At 46.5% G+C, this 23,711-nt stretch overlaps 1 protein-coding gene across 3 annotated transcripts in view; it reads right to left on the bottom strand.

Annotated features, from left to right (window-relative positions):
* LOC147012180 (uncharacterized) overlaps window positions 1-23,711 on the bottom strand; it is a 142,945-nt gene that overhangs the window by 108,389 nt on the left and 10,845 nt on the right. The window contains exons 2-3 of one of the 3 annotated variants that reach the window (XM_085855957.1): window positions 22,872-22,975; window positions 22,600-22,728 (exon numbers count right to left, since the gene is read on the bottom strand). The exons of 1 other annotated variant lie outside the window; for it this stretch is intronic. In XM_085855957.1, coding sequence (XP_085712083.1) covers window positions 22,600-22,662 — 63 coding nt within the window. In that variant the 5' untranslated portion in view covers window positions 22,663-22,728; window positions 22,872-22,975. The remainder of the gene's footprint in view (window positions 1-22,599; window positions 22,729-22,871; window positions 22,976-23,711) is intronic. One more of the 3 variants, XM_085855958.1, reaches the window with a different exon arrangement.

The following is a 23,711-nucleotide window of genomic DNA, read 5'->3' on the forward strand; positions in this document are numbered from 1 at the left end:
GGAGCACTCTGGAGAGTGCAAAACCTCCGCCGCCAATACTGCTGGGTCACTCAAGTGAACCTTGTATCTTATTCATTAAATATGATGTCAACAGTGCTGACAGTTATACTGTAGTTCTTTTCTCCAACATTTTTTTTTGGGGGGGGGTAGGGGGGAGGGTTGGAAATCACTTAAAACGTGTAGAAATGCAAAAAAAGAAATCGAAATTTTGTTGAAAAAAAGAGTTGCAAAAATATTTTTTTTGGGGGGGGGGGGACAAAGTCCAAAATCTCACGGCATGATCCCTGGACCATACCTAACCCCCCCCCACCAAGTTTCGTTGAAATCCGTCGAGGAGTTTTTCCGTAATACTGTTCACAAACAAACAAACAGAAAGGGGTGAAAACAGTAACCTCCGATCTTCGATGGCGGAGGTTAATCAGGATTATTTTAAAAAACAACAACAACCAACCAGCCATGGATAGTTTCCACAGGAATACTTTTATCTCACTGTTGAAGGACACCTGATTACTGCTGCCACTGAAACTTCCAAAATTTTTGTGGCATCAGGTAGGACACCTTTTTGGCCCAAGGCTTTCACAAACCAGCTAACTCAGCCTGACATTCAAATAAAGGTGATTTGGGCAGGAATTTTCACTGTTCCAGTGTGCCAGCGATAATTCAACTACCTTTCACAAAAGACAGTGAAGTCATCAACATCCACAAATGACCAGTACTGGCACACAGACGGATCCTCAGGATAACATCCTTCTGATGAACAACAGGGCTGGCAGGATGGCCTAGAGGTATACACACTCACCTCTAAGCTATCTAGCCTTGGTTTGAATCTCGACAGTCCAGCTATAACCTGCCATCCATCCCAGTGTTTCACAGGCAGGGTGATTCAATGTGAGTGGAGTCCCTCATTTGGACATTAAATTGGGCATCCCGTCTGTCGGAATTCGTTGGTGGACGTTAAAGATCCCACGGTGTCCTTCGCAAGGAGTAGGTGAGCTATCATCAGCACCCTGAACAAATTCCAAATTTCTGCCCTACTTACTTCTGAGAAGGCAATAGCAATCCACCCAGTAGAACCCTCACCAAGACACTACTTCGGCAGCACTGATGTCACCCTACATGCCAAATACCAAGATGATGGTTTATAACTGGGTTGGGATTCGAACCAAGGTCATCTGACAGCTCAGAAGTGAGTGTGCATGCTTCCAAGCTATCCTGCATCCCTTTTGAAGGATGCCTTTGAGGTGCTTTTAGTTTTTGAATCATCACCAATGTAACTTGAAGGTGATGTACTGTATATATATACTTGGAATTAGAATGAAAAATAAAACAAAGGTCTCATATGCACTTAATAGATCTAGAAACCTGAAAGTTTAGGCACAGCTAAAGAAAAATTGGCCAAGATTCAAAATAAATAAATAATAAGAATAATTTTTTAAAGCAATTACAGGTCTCCAAAGCTGAATATCAAAACTGACTTGCGACAGCACAAGAAAAATCCAAAGAATAAATGATGCTCGACATGCCCAGAAAAAAAAAAAAAATATTCATTTAAAAAAAACCCCAAGATCTACAACACAATTATCAAAAGGTTGGATGGAGAGAGGAAAAAAAGAAAAAAGTGAGTTTAAATATAGTGGTGGAAAGAGATCAAGACAATGGGGCAAGCCACTCCCTACCTACTGGCAGACCATGACGCACGATGGACTTTTTATTTGCAGTTGAGAATTATAGAATTGGTGTTGCGGAAGGGGTTTACCACTGACATTTTATTGCTGCTGACTTTTTAAGACATGATGGTGCACATTTGCATGTGCTTAACATTTTAGTTTGTACGAATTAACCAATTGCTACATTATATCCAGCAACAGGTACACACCTTATTACATATTAAGGTCTCATGAAAATAGCTCAATTTGGATTCGGTGCGTGTTCACTCCTTTGTTGCTGGGCTGGCTGGAGGCTTCACTGCTGCATCTGCACACTCTACAAGAACAGCAGGTGCCATGGAAAGCCAGCAGGCATGTGGTAGCACTGTAAAAGCCTGTGAACATTAATCTTGGAAAGTCAGGAACATTGACCTTCTGCTTACTCTTCATCAACTTTTTTAAATTCCATGAGGGATTTTTGAATGGCTGAGTTTTATTGAAGATGCAAGCCTGGTGTCCTTCAAAGAGTAGATGCCACTTACTTGCCCATAAAAGCTTATGATCTTGAGTTTGAGCCTGTTGTGCCGTTAGAATAACACCAGGTGAGTTGTTTCAGCCTGTCATCCTTCCAAGGTCAGCAAAATGAGTATCAGCTTGCTAGTAAAAGGGGCACTGCTTTAGCAGCACAGCCACACTTCCAGAAAGTGATGCAACCAGTAGCCACAGGCTGTATACGAAACATCGAGGACAACCATCAGGGATGCCTCTTTGCAGTGGTTGTACCCCACGCCCAAAATGCAAGTTGGGGGCCAAATCTTCATTGCTGCCCGGATTCGTCAGGGCAGCAGTCACAGTCAGTCAGAGTGCCAATCGGTCATGGCAGTTTCTCTGTGGTCTCGAGAACTGTCTGGGGCTAAAAACGACGATGACAACAAGTCAATCCCAAATAAGTGGACTTGCATCAAATGTGGATTAGACTGGGTGGGGGCAGGCAGATTAGCCTGTCCTTCCTCAAACAGGATTTTTGAACCATTTTGGGATTATTTTTTTTTCTCAGAAATGTATAATTACCCAAGAAACCCAAACACAGGAGGTGGCTATTAGGATCAAGACAGTATTATGTAGGTTTCTCTTCTTCACATTTTTCGCTTCCAAATGCCACACATGCGAAGGCTTTTCTGTTGGTGTCGTGGTTAGCAAGAGTGCGTGATTTAGGCAGGAGACTATGGTATTCAGTTCCATGCCACAGTCACACATTGTGCTACCAGCACTATCATTGAAGCCCCTCTGCTGGATCTTCAAGAGGCAAAGACCAGTTCTAAAGCAGTTAACAACACAGTCAAGTCGGCCCTGATTCTTCTGCACCAAGGTGAAAGTGGGGGGGGGGGGGTCTCATCGAGTTCAGTGTCTGCTCCGTGATGCCTCTGTTGAGAGTACGATTTCCAGTCAGCAATTTTTGTTCTGCTTGATGGCAGAGTCCAAGGTGAGAGGTTGTGTGCAACAAGTTCCACCATCACTTGAGTCTACTCTGACTGTGTACAGGTTGGATTTTGACAATTGGCTAGCAAATAAGAAAAATATAATCTCCAGATACCCAATAAGCCAAAGATACCATCACTGCACACCTCATTTATTTATTTAAAACTTATCACACACAAAATGAGTGCATACCTCCAGCAGGCTGAACAGTTTACGTTTTGTAACCCACCGAAAGGCTGGATCTGGATCCGGATCTTCACCAAAATCGAATCATTTTGTCCTCGTCACATGCCCAAGTTTCTCCACCAAGTTTCATCTGAATCCATTCACAACTTTTTGAGATATTTTGTTCACAGACAGACAGGGGTAAAAACACAACATCCATCTACCTTCGGTGGCAGAGGTAACTAGAGAGTTCATAGAACATGATACCCCGTGCTGTGTTCAAGTATATACTTCAATTTTAATAAAATTATTTAAAAATTCATTAAAAATATTTCAGAAGTTTAGCGCGACTGAAGCAGTCTTCTGCACCACCCAATAGAACATGTCAAAGTACTGCTGAACAGGAGGTTCTTGGAAGTGACAAGGTGATCTACAGTGTTAAAGTACAGTATGTAATTTAATTTAAAGAAAATAAAGATTGTAAAAGTCATATAAATCAATTAATTCCAGAAGTTTACCACCATTGACACAGTGTCTATTACACCACCTTATCAAACACATTACAATAGTTATTTGTACCTGTTTGTGTCCTTTACGACATCCTTAAAAACAGCAAGTTTCCCGTTTCGAATGATTTTCAATCTTGTTTGACTGAGAATAGCAGAAAGAGTGAAAAATATTATCTCATTCCCTATGTGCATGTGCGTTCAGGATGAACTCAGGGCCAAAGTACTGTAAAAACGACAGGTTTGTTTTCCGATTTGTGTTCAAAATGCAACATTCAATTTAAACAAGTTGTTCCTTCATCACAATTTGACATTTACAGATGGACGGAGATGAACAAATTGCTTAACCTCACTTTTCCCTTCGCGTGCATGGGTAAAAATATTGGAAAAAAAAAAAACCAATGTTCTTGCCAAAAGGTGACCACGTGTGACTTCTTTAAGGTCACACTGAGGTGAACAGAGCTGCTATCCACCAGGAGCGACTCCTTGAGGAATATCTGCCTACGAGAGATTCCGATGAGAATCGTTCTACAGAGTAACCATGAAAAATATGCGTTTGCCTCATAACGTCACCAAATGACATATAATGTCTCAAGCTTGACATATCAAGAAAGCACTCAGAGGTGTTCAATTTGAGGGACAACACGATATGGTCCCTAAAACTTGAAAATTTGGCCTTGCGGTCAAATATGTTTGACCTCAGGTGCTAACCATGAAGGTCAAGGCCAATCGCCACCAAAAACTAATCAGCTGAGCGCCAGACCATATACTACATTCCCATAAAGTTTGGCGATGATTCGATTAAAATTACTCAAAAAATAAGGGTTTCGTCGACCTCCATGATTTACCGCAAAGTGACCTTGACCTTTATGTGTGCTGAAGGGTATTGTAATAATACTACGATATGTGTACCCACAAGTTTCCGATGAGAATTGTGCTCTACAGAGTGATATAAAGGTGAAAAATCCAATGATTACAGACAAACAAAAATATATATATTAAAAAAAATAATTTAAGAAAAAAAAAATAAAAAATAAAAAATAAAAAAAAACTTACCAAGTAACAGATCTTGCAAAACTTCGTTTTGGCAAGATAAAAACTTACGAAGTAACAGATCTTGCAAAAACTTCATTTTTGGCAGGATAATGAAAGGATACACCTCGCATCACATCTTTTCCATTTCGTTTTCCTGACGTTTCAGGTTCGATTCATCACATCTATGTTGAATATTCATGGGATAGCATCTGGTTATTTCAGTCACCAAAGATGGACGGAAGTTATGCTTTCAGCCGTCTCTGCCTGTCTGTGAGCAGGATATCTCAAAAAACGTTATGAACGGACGATGACAAAAACCAGATGCACGAGTTTATGAGTCACAAGAACAAGCCATATCGATTTTTGTCCAGATACAGATCCAGCATATCAGTGGGATACAAAACATAAACTGCTCAGCCTGGCAGAGTTATGCGCTCCACCGAGTGCCATCCTAGTTACAGTATATTTATTTCAGCGGTAGACAATTATTGCTGGATTTTCAACATTTCTCTATTCTGTGCTTCGCTGCAGTAAAAGTATCCTGTTTGATGCATATTCAGGCCATTCTGATCAATACTTTGGGAAGTGAAATAAAATGACCTCCCAAAGCTGCCACCATCACCACCCCTTGTTTTTACATTAACAAGCTCCAGTTAACAGCATTTCTCAATCATTCAAAACAACTCGTTCACACCATTTAAAAGAACATGTATGATTAAACAACTGACAATCAATTTGTTATTCCCTATTTGTTGAACCTTAATGTGCTTTTTCAAAACCTTTCTTTTGTGACATGATTTTTTTTTTTTTTTTAAAAGACCCTTCATTTGACATTCTTACATAAATCCCAAAACGGCTCATAAATCCTTTCAGGTCAATGAGAGGGAATTCCATGTCAAGTGTACACACCCTCCCGACACAAATACCTCATTTCCTCCCCATATGTTGGTCATTTATTCACTTGGGTGAAAAAACTCAAAATACCAACTTTGAGACCTGTGGGCCCATTTTAAGGGCCCCCAAAATTTGGCAACCCCCGGCTGCCCCACAATCTTCCAGAGGCCATATCACAGGTTGTAGTTGTCCGATTTGGCTGATCTTGGTATCAAAATGCTCGTAAAAGCTAGATCTTTCGAATCACGTAAAGTAAAATCACTCCGAAACAGTAATTCAAAAAGTTATAGTTTGGGGCGCCCTTTGACCTTGGGCCCTAGCTCCCCAGCTAAACGGATAGTCCCGATTTTTTTTGCGTGAGAATACCCCTTCATATACTCCAACACCTCAGCATAAATGAAAATGGGATCTCAATGGGTTCAAGTGTGATGATGGTTTTATTGTTCGGGGACTCGGGTGCTGCACACACAATACGCCACAATACATAGCACAATATTTGAACACAAGATTTCCAATACACTATATCAGTATATTGTACATAAATTTTCCACATGCAGGAACTGGAAGCGATACTAGTATGAGTAAGAGTTTTTCCTCACATATTATAGTCAAGATTTTTTGCCAACCAATGTTTTATTTGACAGCTGTGTTTCTTTTTTACTGATTGTGTAGGTTCTACCTGTAGCAGTTTTTGGTTCTACAGAAAGACATATATCAGAAATGTCTAAAATGCAGTGGTCTTCAATGTCAGGAAAAAATAAACTATTTACAGGCCCGTTTGGATGAAGAAAATTCACTTTCACTTCATGAGTGTCCTGAAAGGCTTCCATGATGCAGGCAAGCCACCATTTTCCATCATAGTGCACTGTGACATAACCTGAGAGTTTCCCGTTAAAAGTTGGTGGAGATTTTGAAATAGCTGACTCGATACGGTGTTCCTCGCCAAGGCTGAATTCACGTACTTGAGCAATTTCAGAAATAGGGATGAAAGCATGAAGTTTTTGAGTTCCAGATATGGTTTTGGCCATTTTTAACCTTTCTTCCAGATTTCGTTCTTCCTCGTCATACGCCTCTTGGATCCCATAACCGAACTTCATTTCATTCAAACCATTTTCAGCAAAGGCGAAAAGATCTTTTGGAGAAATAATTTGACTGTCGTAAGGTCTACGCAGGTTCTCACGTGTTACTTCTCGTTTGACTGTACCTCCCACGCCATCTGAAGGGCCCTTGCCATGACTTGTGGCAAAAAAATATACCATTGTGTCGATACCATACTCTGATTTGTGACGACATAGGTTTATGAAGGCTTTGCAATTCTTATATTGGCCAGCGCAACCGTCTGAGAAATAGTGAAGTTTCTTTACATTTCCAAAGCTAGATTTCAAGTGTTCAATGAGCATTCTTTGGAAGAGGTGGACTGAGACAACGTCGTGAGTATTGCATTGTGATATAATCGTGAACGAATCGTGGTTTAATTTGCCATCGTCCGATTTGAAATAGTAAACCCAGGGGTGAATTGTCACTTGAGAGCAGTTCCAATGGAATCCTTGGGTCGCATCCTGTATGACAAACGAATAGTTCTCTGAGAAGGCTCAAATAATGACAAATTCTCCTTCACCGATTTCGTCCTTATTTTTCAGAAACTGAGATTGGGCCTTGGCAATGAAGTCGTGTCTCACTAATTTCACCACGCTTTCACAGAATTGATTAATGAATTCTTCCCAAGGCAGGACCATGGAGCTCAGTTCAGATCTGTCGGTGGATGTCCACTGTTTAAACTGAATTTCATCAATATCCTCTAGTTCATAAGCACTCAGTAGCTCGGTTTTGAAGTCTTCAATTGATGGGCAACTTTCACAAGTTCTGAAATAACATGCTGGTTGTGCTGGGTTACAAACTGTGTGTGCTATCACATGATGATAGCTAGGAAGTTCGGCTATCTGTGGAATTTTGGAACCAAACATCATGAGTTTCACATTTTGATGTATCATACATACACATACACGGTGTACCGCCTGAACAGGTCAGGACACACTCCGAGGGACGGAGCATGGCGAACTTCGCGAATCCAACTTTCATGCCAGGGTTTTTCTCTTTGAACTTCTGAAACAGTTCCTCGAGATTGTTTAGTACCAGGCGCTTTTGAATTTTGTCTTTTCCATGTACATTCCTGACCACCACACAGTCCTTTTTTCCCGGCATTATTTGGCTGACTTCATCACTTCGGTAAAAATTTGGTTATGGCAGATTTCACTTCATCAGGCAATATTTTATCGTTTGGGATTTGGAGACAACAGCATACCATTTTCATTCTCTAAATTTTTGGCTTGCACAGCCATTCTTTGGGAGCTACTGAATTCACTCATCATCCCTCTGATGCTCATATTCCTAGCAAATATTGTCAGTATACGTATTTTCTCTGAACGGCTCAAAACAACGTATTTTTCTTTCAGGCTTTTAATCACCTCTGGCATGCAGTTTTCATCACATTTTGACGCTGTATTTTGTTTTCTCCGCAGTGCTTGGTCCAGCAACTAGTTCTAATTCCTTTCGCACAGAATCTTCGACTTTACTTCGCTTTTCAGGAACGTACCCTGGGTTCCTTTCCGCCTTTCGTTTGTCGAATGGGCTTTCGCCTATCATCGATAACGACTGGTTTAATAGGTCAACTTCTGCTTCTCGCTCAAAAACCTCCTCGTCCTCATCTGTTGAAATAGATTCTGCAATGCCTTCGACAGTACCTTCTGATGATAATTTCGAACTAGTCGAAGATGATTCTTCAATACGCTCTGGTGACAACTGAGAAAGTTTTTTTTTTTTCTGCACGAAGTACAAAGTCTGTCATCTTTTTTCACCTTTGAAGAAAATTTCATCAACATATCATTTGACACATTGCAAAGATCTTTTCGTTTTATGGCAGCTGAACGGATCGCAACAGTATTTTCGGAACTCCTTTCGATCTTCGGTCACCATGCTTACTGCAAAATATGCAAAAACTGAGATTAGCCCATTTATAACTTAATTCGATGGTTATACAAAAAATGTACACTTAAAATCAATAGACACAATAGGCAGAATAATTTTTCACAAATGTTTCAATATATACATCTTTATATTAATAATGAAGGACCAAGTTTGTGATCCGCCGAGCGGTCGCGTCACGTTTTTCTCGGTACTGTGACCTGGACTGAAAGAAACTTCGTACCTGTAAGAGTGCATCGCACATAGTGGCAATAGTCAAACTTCAACTCTGAAGCAGAATAAACACTTTTCGTTTTTCATTCGTTTACATGGCGACGTGTGACGTCACCGCTGAGAGGCGCATGGACGTCATGACATCATCGGTCATTCGCTGACGTCATTACGTCTGCGTCGACAGACCGTGACCGCTGAGAGGTGCAATTCAGGTCAGGTCAGGTATGGGAGCATGTGCCAGAACAGCGCGTCGCTGCGTCCACTTTCCGCCGGTACTCCAGGGGCCTCCGTCTGGCCATCCCCCAGGCAGATGCCAGGCCCATCCCCATCTCCTTGAGATGATGGTCAACCTGCTGCAACCATGAGGCACGTGGTCGGCCCACTGGCCTCCTCCACTCATGAGACTCCCTCGCTGAGAGAATCTGGTGAGCAGGATCAGCGTCAGGAAAACGAGCCACATGTCCATACAGCCGCAGCTGACGCTCACGGACTATGCAGGTAACAAATCTCATCCGAGTCTCTCTCAGCAACCGCTCGTTGGACACAAAATCCGACCAGCGATAGCCAAGGATTCTCCGAAGAGACCTGGTACCAAAGGAATTAAGTCTCCGTCTCAGATCCTTGGTCAAAGTCCAAGTCTCGCACCCATAGAGCAAGACTGGAAGTACCAAGGACCTGAAGACTCGGACTTTCGTCCTCCCGCACAGGTACCGGCAGCGCCACACCCCATGATCCAGTGAATCCATGACTCCCCAGGCCCGACCCAGACGTCTATTGACCTCCGGCTCACAACCTGCGGAGACATGAATATCACTGCCAAGGTAAGTGAATCTATCCACCACCTCAACATCCTCACCACAAACAGACACAGACAGGACAGCAGCATCCAAGATGTCACCGAAAGCCTGGATCTTTGTTTTGACCCAAGAAATCCGTAATCCCAACGGCTCCGACTCCTCATTCAGCACCTCGAGGGCCCCCAAGAGGATGTCTAAAGTCTCCGCAAAGATGACTGCATCATCTGCAAAATCAAGGTCCGAGATCTTGACATTGCCAAACGATGCACCGCAACTTGATCTCTCCGACATCCTCCCAAAAATCCAGTCCATACAAGTGCTGAAAAGTGTGGGGGCAAGTACACATCCCTGACGAACTCCAGTAACAACTGGAAATAAGTCAGAGGCGGTACCACCACACTTCACAGCACTCTCAGTACCAGAGTAGAGTTCAGACATCAGATCGATCAGTTTCGGTGGCACCCCACGAAGACCAAGAATCCTCCAGAGGACATCCCGATTCACTGAATCGAACGCTTTACAGAGATCAACATAGGCTGCAAGCAGCCCCTGCCGAAACTCTCGTCTGCGTTCAGTGAGGACACGAAGTGCAAGGATACGGTCAATCGTTGACCTCTTTGGTGTAAAGCCTGACTGCTCTGGACGCTGGTGCTCAAGCAGATGGTGGCGAACCCTATCAAGGGAATTATCCGAGCAAAGACCTTGCCCGGCACTGAGAGCAGCGTCACCCCTCGGTAGTTGTTGCAGTCTTGGCGATCACCCTTCCCTTTCCAGAGAGGGACAACAAGGCCCCTCTTCCAGTCAGTTGGGATGATGCCTGTGTTCCAGGCAGAGCACAAAACTGCATGCAACGGCAACGCGAGTGCAGCATTTCCACCAGCCTTGAGAAGTTCAGCATGGATGCCACAGATCCCTGGAGCTTTGCCCCGTTTCAACTGGTTCACCGCAGCCCGTGTTTCCACAAGCGATGGTGGACCACAGTTGATTCGAGGGTCAGCAACAGGGATTGTAACACCCTTGACGTCCAACTCGACAGCTGGGGGATCAGCCTGGTACAACCGCTCAAAGTAACCGGCCCAGCGGGCCTTCACTTCAGACTCCTCTGTCAAGAGCCTACCACTCTCTGCTCGAACTGCAGTGCTCCGAGGGATGGGCTTGGATGAACGTAATGCGCGATTCCCCTGTAAGCGGGACGAGAATCACCTGCCCACAGGTGATGCTCTACCCCTCACAGATTCCTCGCACATAGGCCTCCTTGTCCACCCTCAGTGCACGTACAGTTTTACGCCTCAGCTCCCTGAACAGCTCAGCTCTGCCATTCAGCCTGGCCCTGCGACTCTGGTCAATGGTATCCAGTGTCCCTTGAGAGACAAAATTCTTCTTTGCCCTGCGGTGAACTCCAAGGCATCCACCGGCAACATCAAGGACGGTGGTCTTGAAGGTGCTCCACAACTCTTCAGGACCCCCAAAGCACCCAGACCCCCCAAGTGTCCACTCTCAGCCTGTTCGCAAACTCCTCAGCTACTCTCTCATCCCTGAGCTTGGCAACATCCAGCCTAGGCTGGGATGGTACCATTCTCCAGGATTTAAGGTGCAGCTTTAGAGTTGCTACAACAAGCCTGTGGTCAGTATTGAGGAACTGAGCACTCCGGTAGACCCTGCAGTTCTGGATCATCCTCCAACGACCGTCAATGAGGACATGGTCAATCTCCTTTGCCACACCGCCAGCGTTGGAATACCAAGTCCAGCGATGAGCTTGCGGGCGCTGAAACCATGAACCAGCCACCCTAAGTCCATGACTTCTTGCAAAGTCAAGGAACTTAGTGCTATTCTGGTTCATAGTTCCTGACCCATGGGGACCAACACACACCTCATAACCATCCCTATCAGTTCCAGTCGATGCATTGAAATCCCCAAGACTAGAAGTGTATCTCGTCTGGGGCACTGATCAACCACAGACTCGAGTGTGGCGTAGAATGCATCCTTCACGGTAAGATCACTCGCCTCAGTCGGAGCATAAATAGAGACCAGGGAAATGACACCTAAGGAGTGACGAATCCTTAATCTCATAATACGCTCGTTGACCGGTGTTACCTCAATTATCATTGGGGTCAGCTTATTGGACACAGCTACAGCAACTCCTTGGGTATGGTAACCATCAGAGCGACCAGACCAATAGTAGGTGTAACCACCCACCATTATCTCGCCGCAATCCGGTCTCCGAACCTCAGAGAGAGCTGCAATCCCGATGTCCAAACGCTTGAGCTCAGATGATAACAGAGACAGGTGATCATCCTCTCTTAGGGATAGGACATTCCAGGCACCCACCCGAAGGGACCGCCTCAGGTTAACCCAAGGAGACCGCCGTCTGGTGGACGACACCTCAGCACCACTCCGACACACTCTCCCGCAATCTGACCCAGGGATGTTACCCCGTGTTTTCCCTCCTATCAAAGATTGGGGGTCCCGAAGGCTTTGCCCCAATCCCATCATCCGGTGAGCTGCCCTGCGAAGGGAAGCTGCACAGGAGGTACTCCCACGGAGTGGGTTTTCAGATTTTTTTGCGTTTTTGCGTTTTGCGGAATGAAGCGTTTTACGGTGGCTGGAGTGCAAATCCTGCCACCAACCTCCTAATAAGAAGTAACCCAACTGCAGGAGGACGTCCGCAGACACAGTTGGGCACTAGTGCAATTCCACTCCTCGAAAATAGCATCTGCAATGTAAAACCCTCTTCTGCACATGCTGACTACCTCAGAATGTGAATTTGACACAAAAAAAATGTAACAAGAAACATTGCATCTACTAGTGCGGGCCCGTAGGTACAGCTTCGTTCCTTCACTCTCGTAACCAACGACTGGATTAGGGAATTATTTAAATTAGATCGGACCAACCGTATCATAAATGGCCATAACTTGGGAAACATACTCAAGTCCCCAGCGTCAATTGTGACGTCATATCAAACGAAGGAGAGGAAGAAGAAGAAGAAGAAGAAGAATTGTGACGCCCCCCCCATCTCTCCCCCCCTCTCATCCCCTCGTCTCGCCCTCCTCCCTCGCACCCCTCACTCCTCTCTCGCCCCCTCCTCTCGAATTGTGACGCCCCTCTCTCTCACCCCCCAAACCTTTGGATTAATTAATAATTTGAACAATTAATTCAAACCTTGAAAAAAACAGCTTTCAAACCCTGGGACACAGCTGAAACGGATGAAGAACGACATCAAACCTTGAAAAGGCACATTTATCCCAGCGTCAATTGTGTTGTCATATCAAACGAAGAAGAAGAATTGTGACGTCAATCGTGAAAAAAAAAAACAAACAAAAAAAAACAATAACTGTGAAGTCATTCGTGACGTCATAGCACCGTGTCTTGTCATTGGTTGACAGATAAATAGCCGTAACTTGGGAACCGCTTGTCCGATTAATATCAAACCTTGGAAAGGCACATACTCATGTCCCCAGCGTCGATTGCGACGTCATACCAAACGAAGAAGAAGAATTGTGACGTCAATCGTGCAAAATAAATAAACAAACATTAATCTTGACGTCATAGCATCGTGTCTTGTCATTGGTCGACAGATAAATGGCTGTAACTTGGGAACCGCTCGTCTGATTGATATTGTTACGGCTGTGGAAATTCGCAAACCACCATTCAGGACCCATAGGTGAGATATCTCGAAGTACATGTGTAGTTAGCCCCAAACCCATTGTATAGAGGGAATTTGTGATTCATTCGGGCTACGACGCTTTGAGAGAGCCGTTTTTCTGTTCTATCTTTATTTTGAACCAACCACGTCTCAACCGCCATCACACAACAAACCTTAACCCCCATGCCAGCCATCGTCACCAACTACAACCACGCTCCAAACCTCAGACAACAACAACAACAACAACGCCAACAGCCACGACCTTTACATTCACAACTCAATCCCACATCATCGCATCACCGCCATTCCCAAACAGCACCATAACCATCAAACCACCACCGAAAACCCTCCACCACCTTCGCCCCTCTCCTTCTACGGCCATTCCCGCACCACCTGTGAACACTGAATGTCGGGCTGTCTTGGGCTCGTTCAGCGATACGCACCGAGCCGCGAGCGCAAATAGCGGCCTTTCCGAGGGAGAATTCGGATCAGGAACGCGACACGCCCACTTCTGATCCGTCCAATAAGCAAGCGCGGAGTGGCTTGGCCCCGCCTCCAGGCGAGTCTGTGTGAAATCGATATATGCAAATTCTAGGATCAGGGGAAATTCATGCACCCTTTCCTCCGACCAATTGGCGAGTGCGGCTCCGCCCCCGAGGTCATCCTGATCCGGATATTTGCATATTAGCTGCTTCTGTCAGCCTATAAAACGACGAGTGCAAGGCGAATCGGGCAGAGTCAGTTTTGGTTGGAGAGCAGAGTCGAGTAGAAAGAGTGAGTAGTCATCGGTGTGGCAGAGAGTCGAGTCGGGTGGTGAAGTCATCGGTGTGTCATCGAGTTGGGTTCTGGAGTCGGCTGAGAAGAGTTGCGGGAAGAGGCAAGGAGCTCGGGTCCGAGGCGAGAAGGACGGCGGTCGGCGACGAGGTCGCGGTGTGGGATCGCTCGTCGCGGGACCCAAGCCAGCCAGCCATTCTCCCTCCCCCAGGGCATCAATAATTCCCCCTTTCCCCCGCGCTGAGATAGTGCAACAAGGGGGCCCCGTTCCCACCCCACTCCAAACGTCGTGCCAACAAAACCCGCCAAGGAGCACAGAGTCGGGGCACAGCCACGCGGCCACATCTGCGGCTCGTCCGCCAACGCGTCACGAGGACGCGGGTAGGACCCCCACGCCCCCGGTCTCGCGGACCTGGCCGCTCCTTCAGGTCACGCGCACATATTGGCCGACAGGCCCATCTGCCCCCTTGTCTATGAGGGTGGCTTCTTTCCTTTGCTTTTGAGTAAATGTGTGTTGGCGCCGTCTGTAAAGTAGAACTGTATAAGTGTTGCCATGTGTGCGCGTAGTCGGTAGTAACTCTGCGTCGACGTTGCTTTTGTTTGAGTTGCTATATGTGCATTTTGACTGTTTGGCTGTATATGTGTGCTTTCCGTGTGTCGTGTAAATAAAGTGCTTGCATGTGAACTGTTTTCCCCTTTCGCTTCGTCTCCTTCCTTTTAATTGACCCTCCATCCTGCTTCACGTAAAGGGTTCGTAGTGGGCTTAATACGCCCGGCAATTAATCGGAACCGTCGAGGCCGACGATAACACTGCTCGGTTATCACTGCAGCATGGAACGGACCGCTTAAGCGGTTCGTGTCCGGAGTCGGCCTGCGGCGAGGTACGATCGCCCGGTTTACCATTCGCGTGGGTACTTAGGTAGGTCGAGTTTGGCGAACAACCCTATCCTACGCGGGTGGCCGATTGGCACGATTGTGGTGAGGTCGAAAGGCCCACCCGTGACTGGCTCCGGGCAATAGTTCCCGGAGGGTCACGACTGAATTGTCCGTCCAGTGGGCGACGTGCCGCGATCCAAGTTACGTGGCCGTCCGCACGCCGGCGGGCGCGAATTCGCAACAATATCAAACCTCGAAAAGGCACATCCGCAGGTCCCTGGCAATATTCCTGGCAAGTTTCAATCAGATCGGACCGGCGGTCGTCGAGAAACGGCGGTCGCATACAGACAGGACAAGACAGGACAAGACAGGACAGGACAGGACAGGACAGGACAGGACAGACAGGACAAGACAGGACAGACAGGACAGACAGGACAGACAGGACAGACAGGACAGACAGGACAGACAGGACAGACAGGACAGACAGGACAGACAGGACAGACAGGACAGACAGGACAGACAGGACAGACAGGACAGACAGGACAGACAGGACAGACAGGACAGACAGGACAGGACAGACAGGACAGGACAGACAGGACAGGACAGACAGGACAGGACAGACAGGACAGGACAGGACAGGACAGACAGGACAGGACAGACAGGACAGGACAGGACAGACAGGACAGGACAGACAGGACAGGACAGACAGGACAGGACAGACAGGACAGGACAGGACAGACAGGACAGGACAGACAGGACAGGACAGACAGGACAGGACAGACAGGACAGGACAGACAGGACAGGACAGACAGGACAGGACAGACAGGACAGGACAGACAGGACAGGACAGACAGGACAGGACAGACAGGACAGACAGACAGACAGACAGACAGGACAGGACAGACAGGACAGACAGACAGACAGGACAGACAGACAGGACAGACAGACAGGACAGACAGACAGGACAGACAGACAGGACAGACAGGACAGACAGACAGGACAGACAGACAGGACAGACAGACAGGACAGACAGACAGGACAGACAGGACAGACAGACAGGACAGACAGACAGGACAGACAGACAGGACAGACAGACAGGACAGACAGACAGGACAGACAGACAGGACAGACAGGACAGGACAGACAGGACAGGACAGACAGGACAGGACAGACAGGACAGGACAGACAGGACAGGACAGACAGGACAGGACAGACAGGACAGACAGACAGGACAGACAGACAGGACAGACAGACAGGACAGACAGACAGGACAGACAGACAGGACAGACAGACAGGACAGACAGACAGGACAGACAGACAGGACAGACAGACAGGACAGACAGACAGGACAGACAGACAGACAGACAGAAAGAGATTGATGGAATTATAGATAGATTATATTAATACTGAAGGACCAATTTTGTGCTTCTCCTTGCGGTCACGTCACGTTTTTCTCAGTACTGTGACCTGAGAAGTTTTAACACGGTGTTTGTATGTCAAAGTAGACACGTGCACAAATCAGGGGACTTCTTCACAAGTAGTGTACACCAAAAATGTCGTGTACAAAGACGTTTTGTAGGCCTCATTAGGTAAGGCCATGGAGTACATCGACTGGGATCCGGCTATTACAAGAGCCACTGGTTGTCATATTAGGCTTGCTCATGGAACGGAATCTGTCTGTGACGGGGTTTCGGCTAGTATGTATGTATGTATGTATGTATGTATGTATGTATGTATGTATGTATGTATGTATGTATGTATGTATGTATGTATGTATGTATGTATGTATGTATGTATGTATGTATGTATGTATGTATGTATGTATGTATGTATGTATGTATGTATGTATGTATGTGTGTATGTATGTATGTATGTATGTATGTATGTATGTATGTATGTATGTATGTATGTATGTATATATATATATATATATATATATATATATATATATATATATATATATATATATATATATATATATAGTCCAGAGATGATGATTGTCAATTTCAGACATAAAGTCGCCTGCCAGCAGGTGACGCCATTGGAACGATGACGGCAAACGTCGCCCAATGTGTAATCAAGAATTAGTGATATGTGGACCCCGTACAATATAACCATAATCACACTTGAACCCAATGAGATCCCATTTTCATTTATGCTGAGGTGTTGGAGTATATTGTTACGGCTGTGGAAATTTGCATTACACCATGAAGGGCCCGTAGGTGAGATATCTCTAAGTACATGTGTAGTTAGCCCCAAATCCGTTGTCAAGAGGGAATTTACGTGATTCATTCGGGCTGCGATGCTTTGAGAGAGCCGTTTTTCTGTTCTATCTTTATTTTGAACCAACCACGTCTCAACGCCATCACACAACAACCACCTTAACCACCACGCCAGCCATCGTCACCAACTACAACCACGCTCCAACCCTCAGACAACAACAATGCCAACAGCCACGACCTTTACCTTCACAACTCAATCCCGCAAACATCGCATCACAGTCATTCCCAAACGGCACCATAACCATCAAACCACCACCGATAAACCCTCCACCACCCTCACCTCTCTCCTTCTACGGCCATTCCTGCACCACCAGTGAACACTGAGCGTCGGGCTGTCTTGGGCTCGTTCAGCGATACGCACTGCGCCGCGAGCGCAAATAGCGGCCTTTCCGAGGGAGAATTCGGATCAGGAACGCGACACGCCCACTTCTGATCCGTCCAATTAGCAAGCGCGGAGCGGCTTGGCCCCGCCTCTAGGCGCGTCTGTGTGAAATCGATATATGCAAATTCTAGGATCAGGGGAGGTTCACGTCCACTTTTCCTCCATCCAATTGGCGAGTGTGGCTCCGCCCCTGAGGTCATCCTGATCCGGATATTTGCATATTGTTTTCTCCTGCCGGCCTATAAAACGGCGAGCGTAAGGCGAATCGTGGCAGAGTGTAGCAGAGTGTGGCAGTAGCAGAGTGTGGCGGCAGGGCAGAGTGAGTCGATTCATCGGTGTGGTGAAGTCCTCGGTGTGGCATCGAGTTGGGTTCTGCAGTCGGCTGAGGAGAGTTGTGGGAAGAGGCAAAGGAGCTCGGGTCCGAGGCGAGAAGGACGGCGGTCAGCGACGAGGTCGTGGTGTGAGATCGCTCGTGGCGGGACCCAAGCCAGCCAGCCATTCTCCTCCCCCAGGGCATCAACAATTCCCCCTTTCCCCCGCGCTGAGATAGTGCAAAAAGGGGGCCCCGTTCCCACCCCACTCCAAACGTCGTGCCAACGAAACCCGCCAAGGAGCACGGAGTCTGGGCACAGCCACGCGGCCACATCTGCGGCTCGTCCGCCGAGTCACGAGGATGCGGGTAGGACCCCCCCGGTCTCGCGGACCTGGCCGCTCCTCCAGGTCACGCGCACATAATGGCCTCCAGGCCTGTCTGCCCCCTTGTCTATGACGGTGGCTTCTTTCCTTTGCTTTTGAGTAAATGTGTGTTGGCGCCGTCTGTAAAGTAGAACTGTACAAGTGTTGCCGTGTGTACGAGTATTCGGTAGTAACTCTGCGTCATTGTTTCTTTTGTTTTCACTGCTATATGTGCAATTTGACTGTTTGGCTGTATATGTGTGCTTTCCGTGTGTCGCGTAATAAATGTGCATTGTGTGAACTGTTTTCCCGTTTCGCTTCGTCTTTTCTTTACTGACCCTCCATCCTGATTCAAGTAAAGGGTTCGTAGTGGGCTTAATACGCCCGGTAATTAATCTGAACCGTCCAGGTCGGCGATAACACCGCTCGGTTATCCCGATAGCACGGAACGGGCCGCCCAAGCGGCCCGTGTCCAGAGTCGACCTGTGCGAGGTGCGATCGCCCGGTCAACCATTCGCGCAGGTACTTAGGTAGATCGAATTTGGCGAGAGACCCTAACCTGCGCGGGTGGGCAATTGGCACGACCGTGGTGAGGTTAAACCTCCACCCGTGACTCACTCCCGGCGTTGGTCCGAGAGGGTCACGACTGAATTGTCTGTCCGGTGGGCGACGTGCCACGATCCGAGTTACATGGCCATCCGCACACCGGCGGGCGCGAATTCGCAACAATATTGTTACGGTTGTGGAAATTCGCATTACACCATAAAGAGTCCTCAGGTGAGACATCTCGATAAGTCCATGTGTAGTTAGCCCAAACCCGTTGTATCGAGGGAATTTATGTGATCCATCCGGGCTGCGACGCTTCGATTTAGCCATTTTTCTGTTCTATCTTTTATTTCAAACAAACAGCATCTCAACAAACACGCCATCCCCACCACAGCGCCAACCACACTATAACCACGCCACCTCCACCACCTACGCGACCACATCTTCGCCACTCGCCATTCAATAAGCCCCGTACGGTCACGATCTCCACGGAAGAACAAAAACCACCAACGATGCTCGGGGGTTTTTCCCGCCTGTTTCTCCCGTCTAAATTCTCCGCGCTCGGTGTGGTGGGAGTGCGATCCGAGCCGGGGGCCAAAGGTGAGAAAAGGTGAGGGCCTCTTTTTGGGGGAATAATTCCCTGGCCCTGAGCCAAAACTGACTCCCCCCCGGCCCCCGCACGAGGCGGGGTGGAGGGAGAGCGAGATGGCACACCCCCCTTCGAGAGGCTTCTCCAAGAAGCTCGAAGGGAGGTGGGGCCGAAAACGGGGCAGAGCGAAGGGTGGAGCCCCGCACTACGAAAGGCGGACAGCACGGACCTTGAGTAGTCTTCGAGGCTTCCCGTCTCCTAGTTTTCGAGGCTTCCCGTCTCCTAGTTTTCGAGGCTTCCCGTCTCCTAGTTTTCGAGGCTTCCCGTCTCCTAGTTTTCGAGGCTTCCCGTCTCCTAGTTTTCGAGGCTTCCCGTCTCCTAGTCTTCGAGGCTTCCTGTGTTCTTCGGGTTGTTTGAGCTTCTGGGCTGGACGTCGTCTTCTTCTTGGCGCTGCTTGTCTTGGCGGAAGAAGAGGTCCTGCGCTCGCGGCTTGGCGAGCGGCCTGTCAACAGAGGCACGGACGGGAGACGTGACAGCGCCGGTTGTGAGGTGGACCTGCGCGTCCGGACGAGGAGTGCCGGAGAGGGTTCGCCGGCCGCGAGAGAGGTCGGGGCCAGGCGCGACCACGCCGACGGTCGTGGGAGAGGGACTCACCAGCCACGAAAAGGGAAGTCGCGACTTCTTTTTTTCCTTTGGGGTTTTGTGTAAATGTCTGTGGGTGGCACCAGTCTTGCTCAAGTAGTATTGTTTTAAGTGTTGCCGTGTGTCGGTCTTAGTCGGTAGTATCTCTGTTACTGTTTCTTTCTGTGGATGAATACGTGCCTTTTATTATTGTTACTGTGACTGAATATACGTGCTTGCTTTGTGTCCATGTGTCGCGCAATAAAATGCTTGCTTGCTGAACTGTTCCCACTCTGCTTCGTCTCCTTTCTTTTTATTGACTCTCCATCCTGCATCGCGTAAGAGATTGGTAGTGGGTGTAAGTTCCCGGTAACTAATCTGAACCGTCGAGGTCGACGATAACTCCGCTCGGTTATCTCTGCAGTACGGAACAAACTGCTTAAGCGGTTCATGTCCGAAGTCGACCTGCGGCGAGGTACGATCGCCCGGTTTACCATTCGCGTGGGTACAAAGGTAGGTCGAGTTTGGCGAACAACCCTATCCTACGCGGGTGGCCGATTGGCACGATTGTGGTGAGGTCAAAAGACCCACCCGTGACGAGCTCCCGGCGTTGTTCCGAGAGGGTCACAACTGAATTGCCCGTCCGGTGGGCGACGAGCCGCGATTCGAGTTACGTGGCCAATCGCACGCCGGCGGGTGCGAATTCGCGACAATATGAAGGGGTATTCTCACACGAAAAAAAAATTGGGACCATCGGTTTGGCTGGGGGGCGGGGGCCCAAGGTCAAAGGGCGCCCCAAACTATAACTTTTTTAATTACTGTTTTGGAGTGATTTTACTTTACGCGATTCGAAAGATCTTGCTTTTACGAGCATTTTGATACCAACATCATCCAAATCAGACCACTACAACCTGTGATATGGCCACTGGAAGATTGTGGGTCAACTGGGGGCACCCAAATTTGGGGGGGAGGCTAAAATAGGCCCCCATGTCTGAAAATTGACACGTAATGTTTTACCGTGAATACAAACACTTGCACAAAGAAAAAAAAAAAAAAGAGTGAAATCTGACATGTGTCAAAATTTCGCTAAAAAATGTGTACACTTGACATGGAACGCCCCCGAGGTGGATTTGCAATCGAGGTAACATGGTAATTTTTCTGATTCCCTTTCCAAAAACAACACCACAACAAGAATGGCACTCAGTAGTACATTCATACCTCCACCAGGCTGAACAGGTTATGTTTTGTATCGCACCGAGAGGCCGGATTTGTCTTCAGACCTTTACCAAAATCTAGTTGGCTTGTTCTTGTCACCTAGTTTTGTCATAATCCCTTCATAACTTTTAAGATATCGTGCTATACAGTAGAGTATATCGTTTTTGGCCCCATTTTCCAATGCTGAAGGTTCAGACAATAAAAAATTAGTGTCCAGATCCGTATCTTCACCAAAATTTACTCAATCATTTTGTCCTCGTCACACACCCAACCTTTCCGCCCCCATCCCCAATTTCATCCGAATCGATCTGTAACTTTGAGTTATCGTGCTCACAAACTGACAAACAGTGATGAATACACAATGTCCACCCACCTTCAGTGGCGGATGTAATAACTTGACACCAGCACTTCAGCCAGAGTCAAACCGACAACTTTTGTGATTCCACTTTGGGCCTTACCAACGTCAACTATTTTTTTTGATACTGCTTCTACCATACAATGGTGCCACTTATTCCCACTTTCTGGTGCAGTCGGCCAAGGAAAGTTTTTGCTCCAATCTTTCAAAAACCAACCTAACATTCGACAAAAGGCGATTGGAGAAGCAATTTGTAATTTGTTCAGTGTATCGGCGATAACTCGCCTGCCCTTCGGAAAAAAACACCGTGGGATCTTTAGCATTCAACCAACGTCAACGGATGGTAGACCCGACTCGATACCCATTTGTGGGACGGCACACTTCGTTATGCAACACCCTGCACGCAAAGCACCGATCTGGCAGTTTATAGTTGTCGGGAATCAAACTCAGAATAGAAAGCTCAAAAGCAAGGCACCACCTTCGCACCATCCTGACGGAAAATTAATGTTTTTTGCTATCCTGCTCATTATCTTACAGACAAACTTCAAAAGGTTCGTTTAATCAATTGTTCCTCAGCACTCAATTGCCAAGACATTGTGCTGCAAAGAAACAGATTGTATTCAAGACACTCCTACCCACGTGGAGATTTGTATTATTATTATAATTACTATTATTGTTTTAGCCATTTCACATTATTATTCCACAAAAGGAAAGTCGGAATTAATCTTGAGAAGCTACAACAGCCTTTCAAAAAAATAAAAAACAAAGCAAGGATAAGACATTTTATTACAGATTTTGGGAAGTTTCAAATGGCAAATTTATTTATTGATTTTTCTTTTTCCAACTTTAACATCAAAAAAGTTTTCAAAAAACAATAAATTCTCCTTTGTGTGACAGCAAACGCTGAACCAATGAGAGCCTTACCACATCAGCAAGATGAATGGAGCCACTGTGAGAGATCCACTTTGGCAGCAAGTGGAAAAGCATTCAGTGGGTGGAACTTTCACCAAAAGTGATGACCGTTAGGCTTGTATAGGACACATTCATTATATGCTGCACAAAATGAGGAAAAACACCCCATTGATCGGCCTTTCAATGCCAAGGCTTGAGACATTACATGAGAGCAGACTAACCGATTCAGCCAATAAAAGGGTTCGCTTTAGTGGGGCATGCTGGGGAGCAATAGGACAAATCACCAATTCATGCAGAGGGAACTTGGTTGGTAGTTGTTGTTCAAGCTGCGTCCGGAGGCTGGGTGTGTGCGGATTGCGATCAACGCGTCTGTGCTTTGTCTGTTTGTCTAAAAAAAAACAAAAAAATCAAGTGGTGCTAGGCACAACAAATCCCACCCATTTAAGGCATAAAGTTATTTTGGGGATCAAATTTAAATTTGATACATTCTAAACCTGAATGTTGATTATAAGGAATAGAATAAGGAATATTTTAGTCTTAGTTTGAAGTCAATTAAACCATTTTTGACGAAGTTATGAGCGAAAAACGATTTTGACCTTTTCGTGACCTGACCTTTACCTTTGACCTAATTGGACCCAAAAGTTAATGGGGTCGTCCGAGGTTCATTGCCCACCTGTGGATACAATTTGACAGTGTTTGAGCCAGCCGTTTTCACGTAAAGTTGTATTTTCGTAACCATGTTTTAGTTTTGATGGAAAATTTGTAATTTTGACCGATGGCCATGACCCCCAAAACTTCGGACCCTACCGATCTTCACAAATATGCATTTTTCACTATAGGAATGGGTTGGATTACAAGTGACAAATAGAATAAGGAGCTCACAATAAGCTTAGTTTGAAGTAAATCACATCATTTTTGACGAAGTTATGAGCGAAAAACGATTTTGATCTTTTCTTGACCTTTGATCCAATTGGACCCAAAAGTTAATGGGGTCATCCAAGGTTCATTGCTCACCTGTGGATTAAATTTGATAGTGTTTGCTAAAGCCGTTTTGCCGTAAAGTTGCTAACAGACAGACAGACAAACAAACAGACAAGTAAACCAATGTCACCCGCAGGGTGACC

This window comes from Eptatretus burgeri, chromosome 15 (genome assembly GCF_056783735.1).
Source record: "Eptatretus burgeri isolate ZD-2024b chromosome 15, Ebu_testis_v1, whole genome shotgun sequence".
In the NCBI taxonomy this organism is placed as follows: Eukaryota; Metazoa; Chordata; class Myxini; order Myxiniformes; family Myxinidae; genus Eptatretus; species Eptatretus burgeri.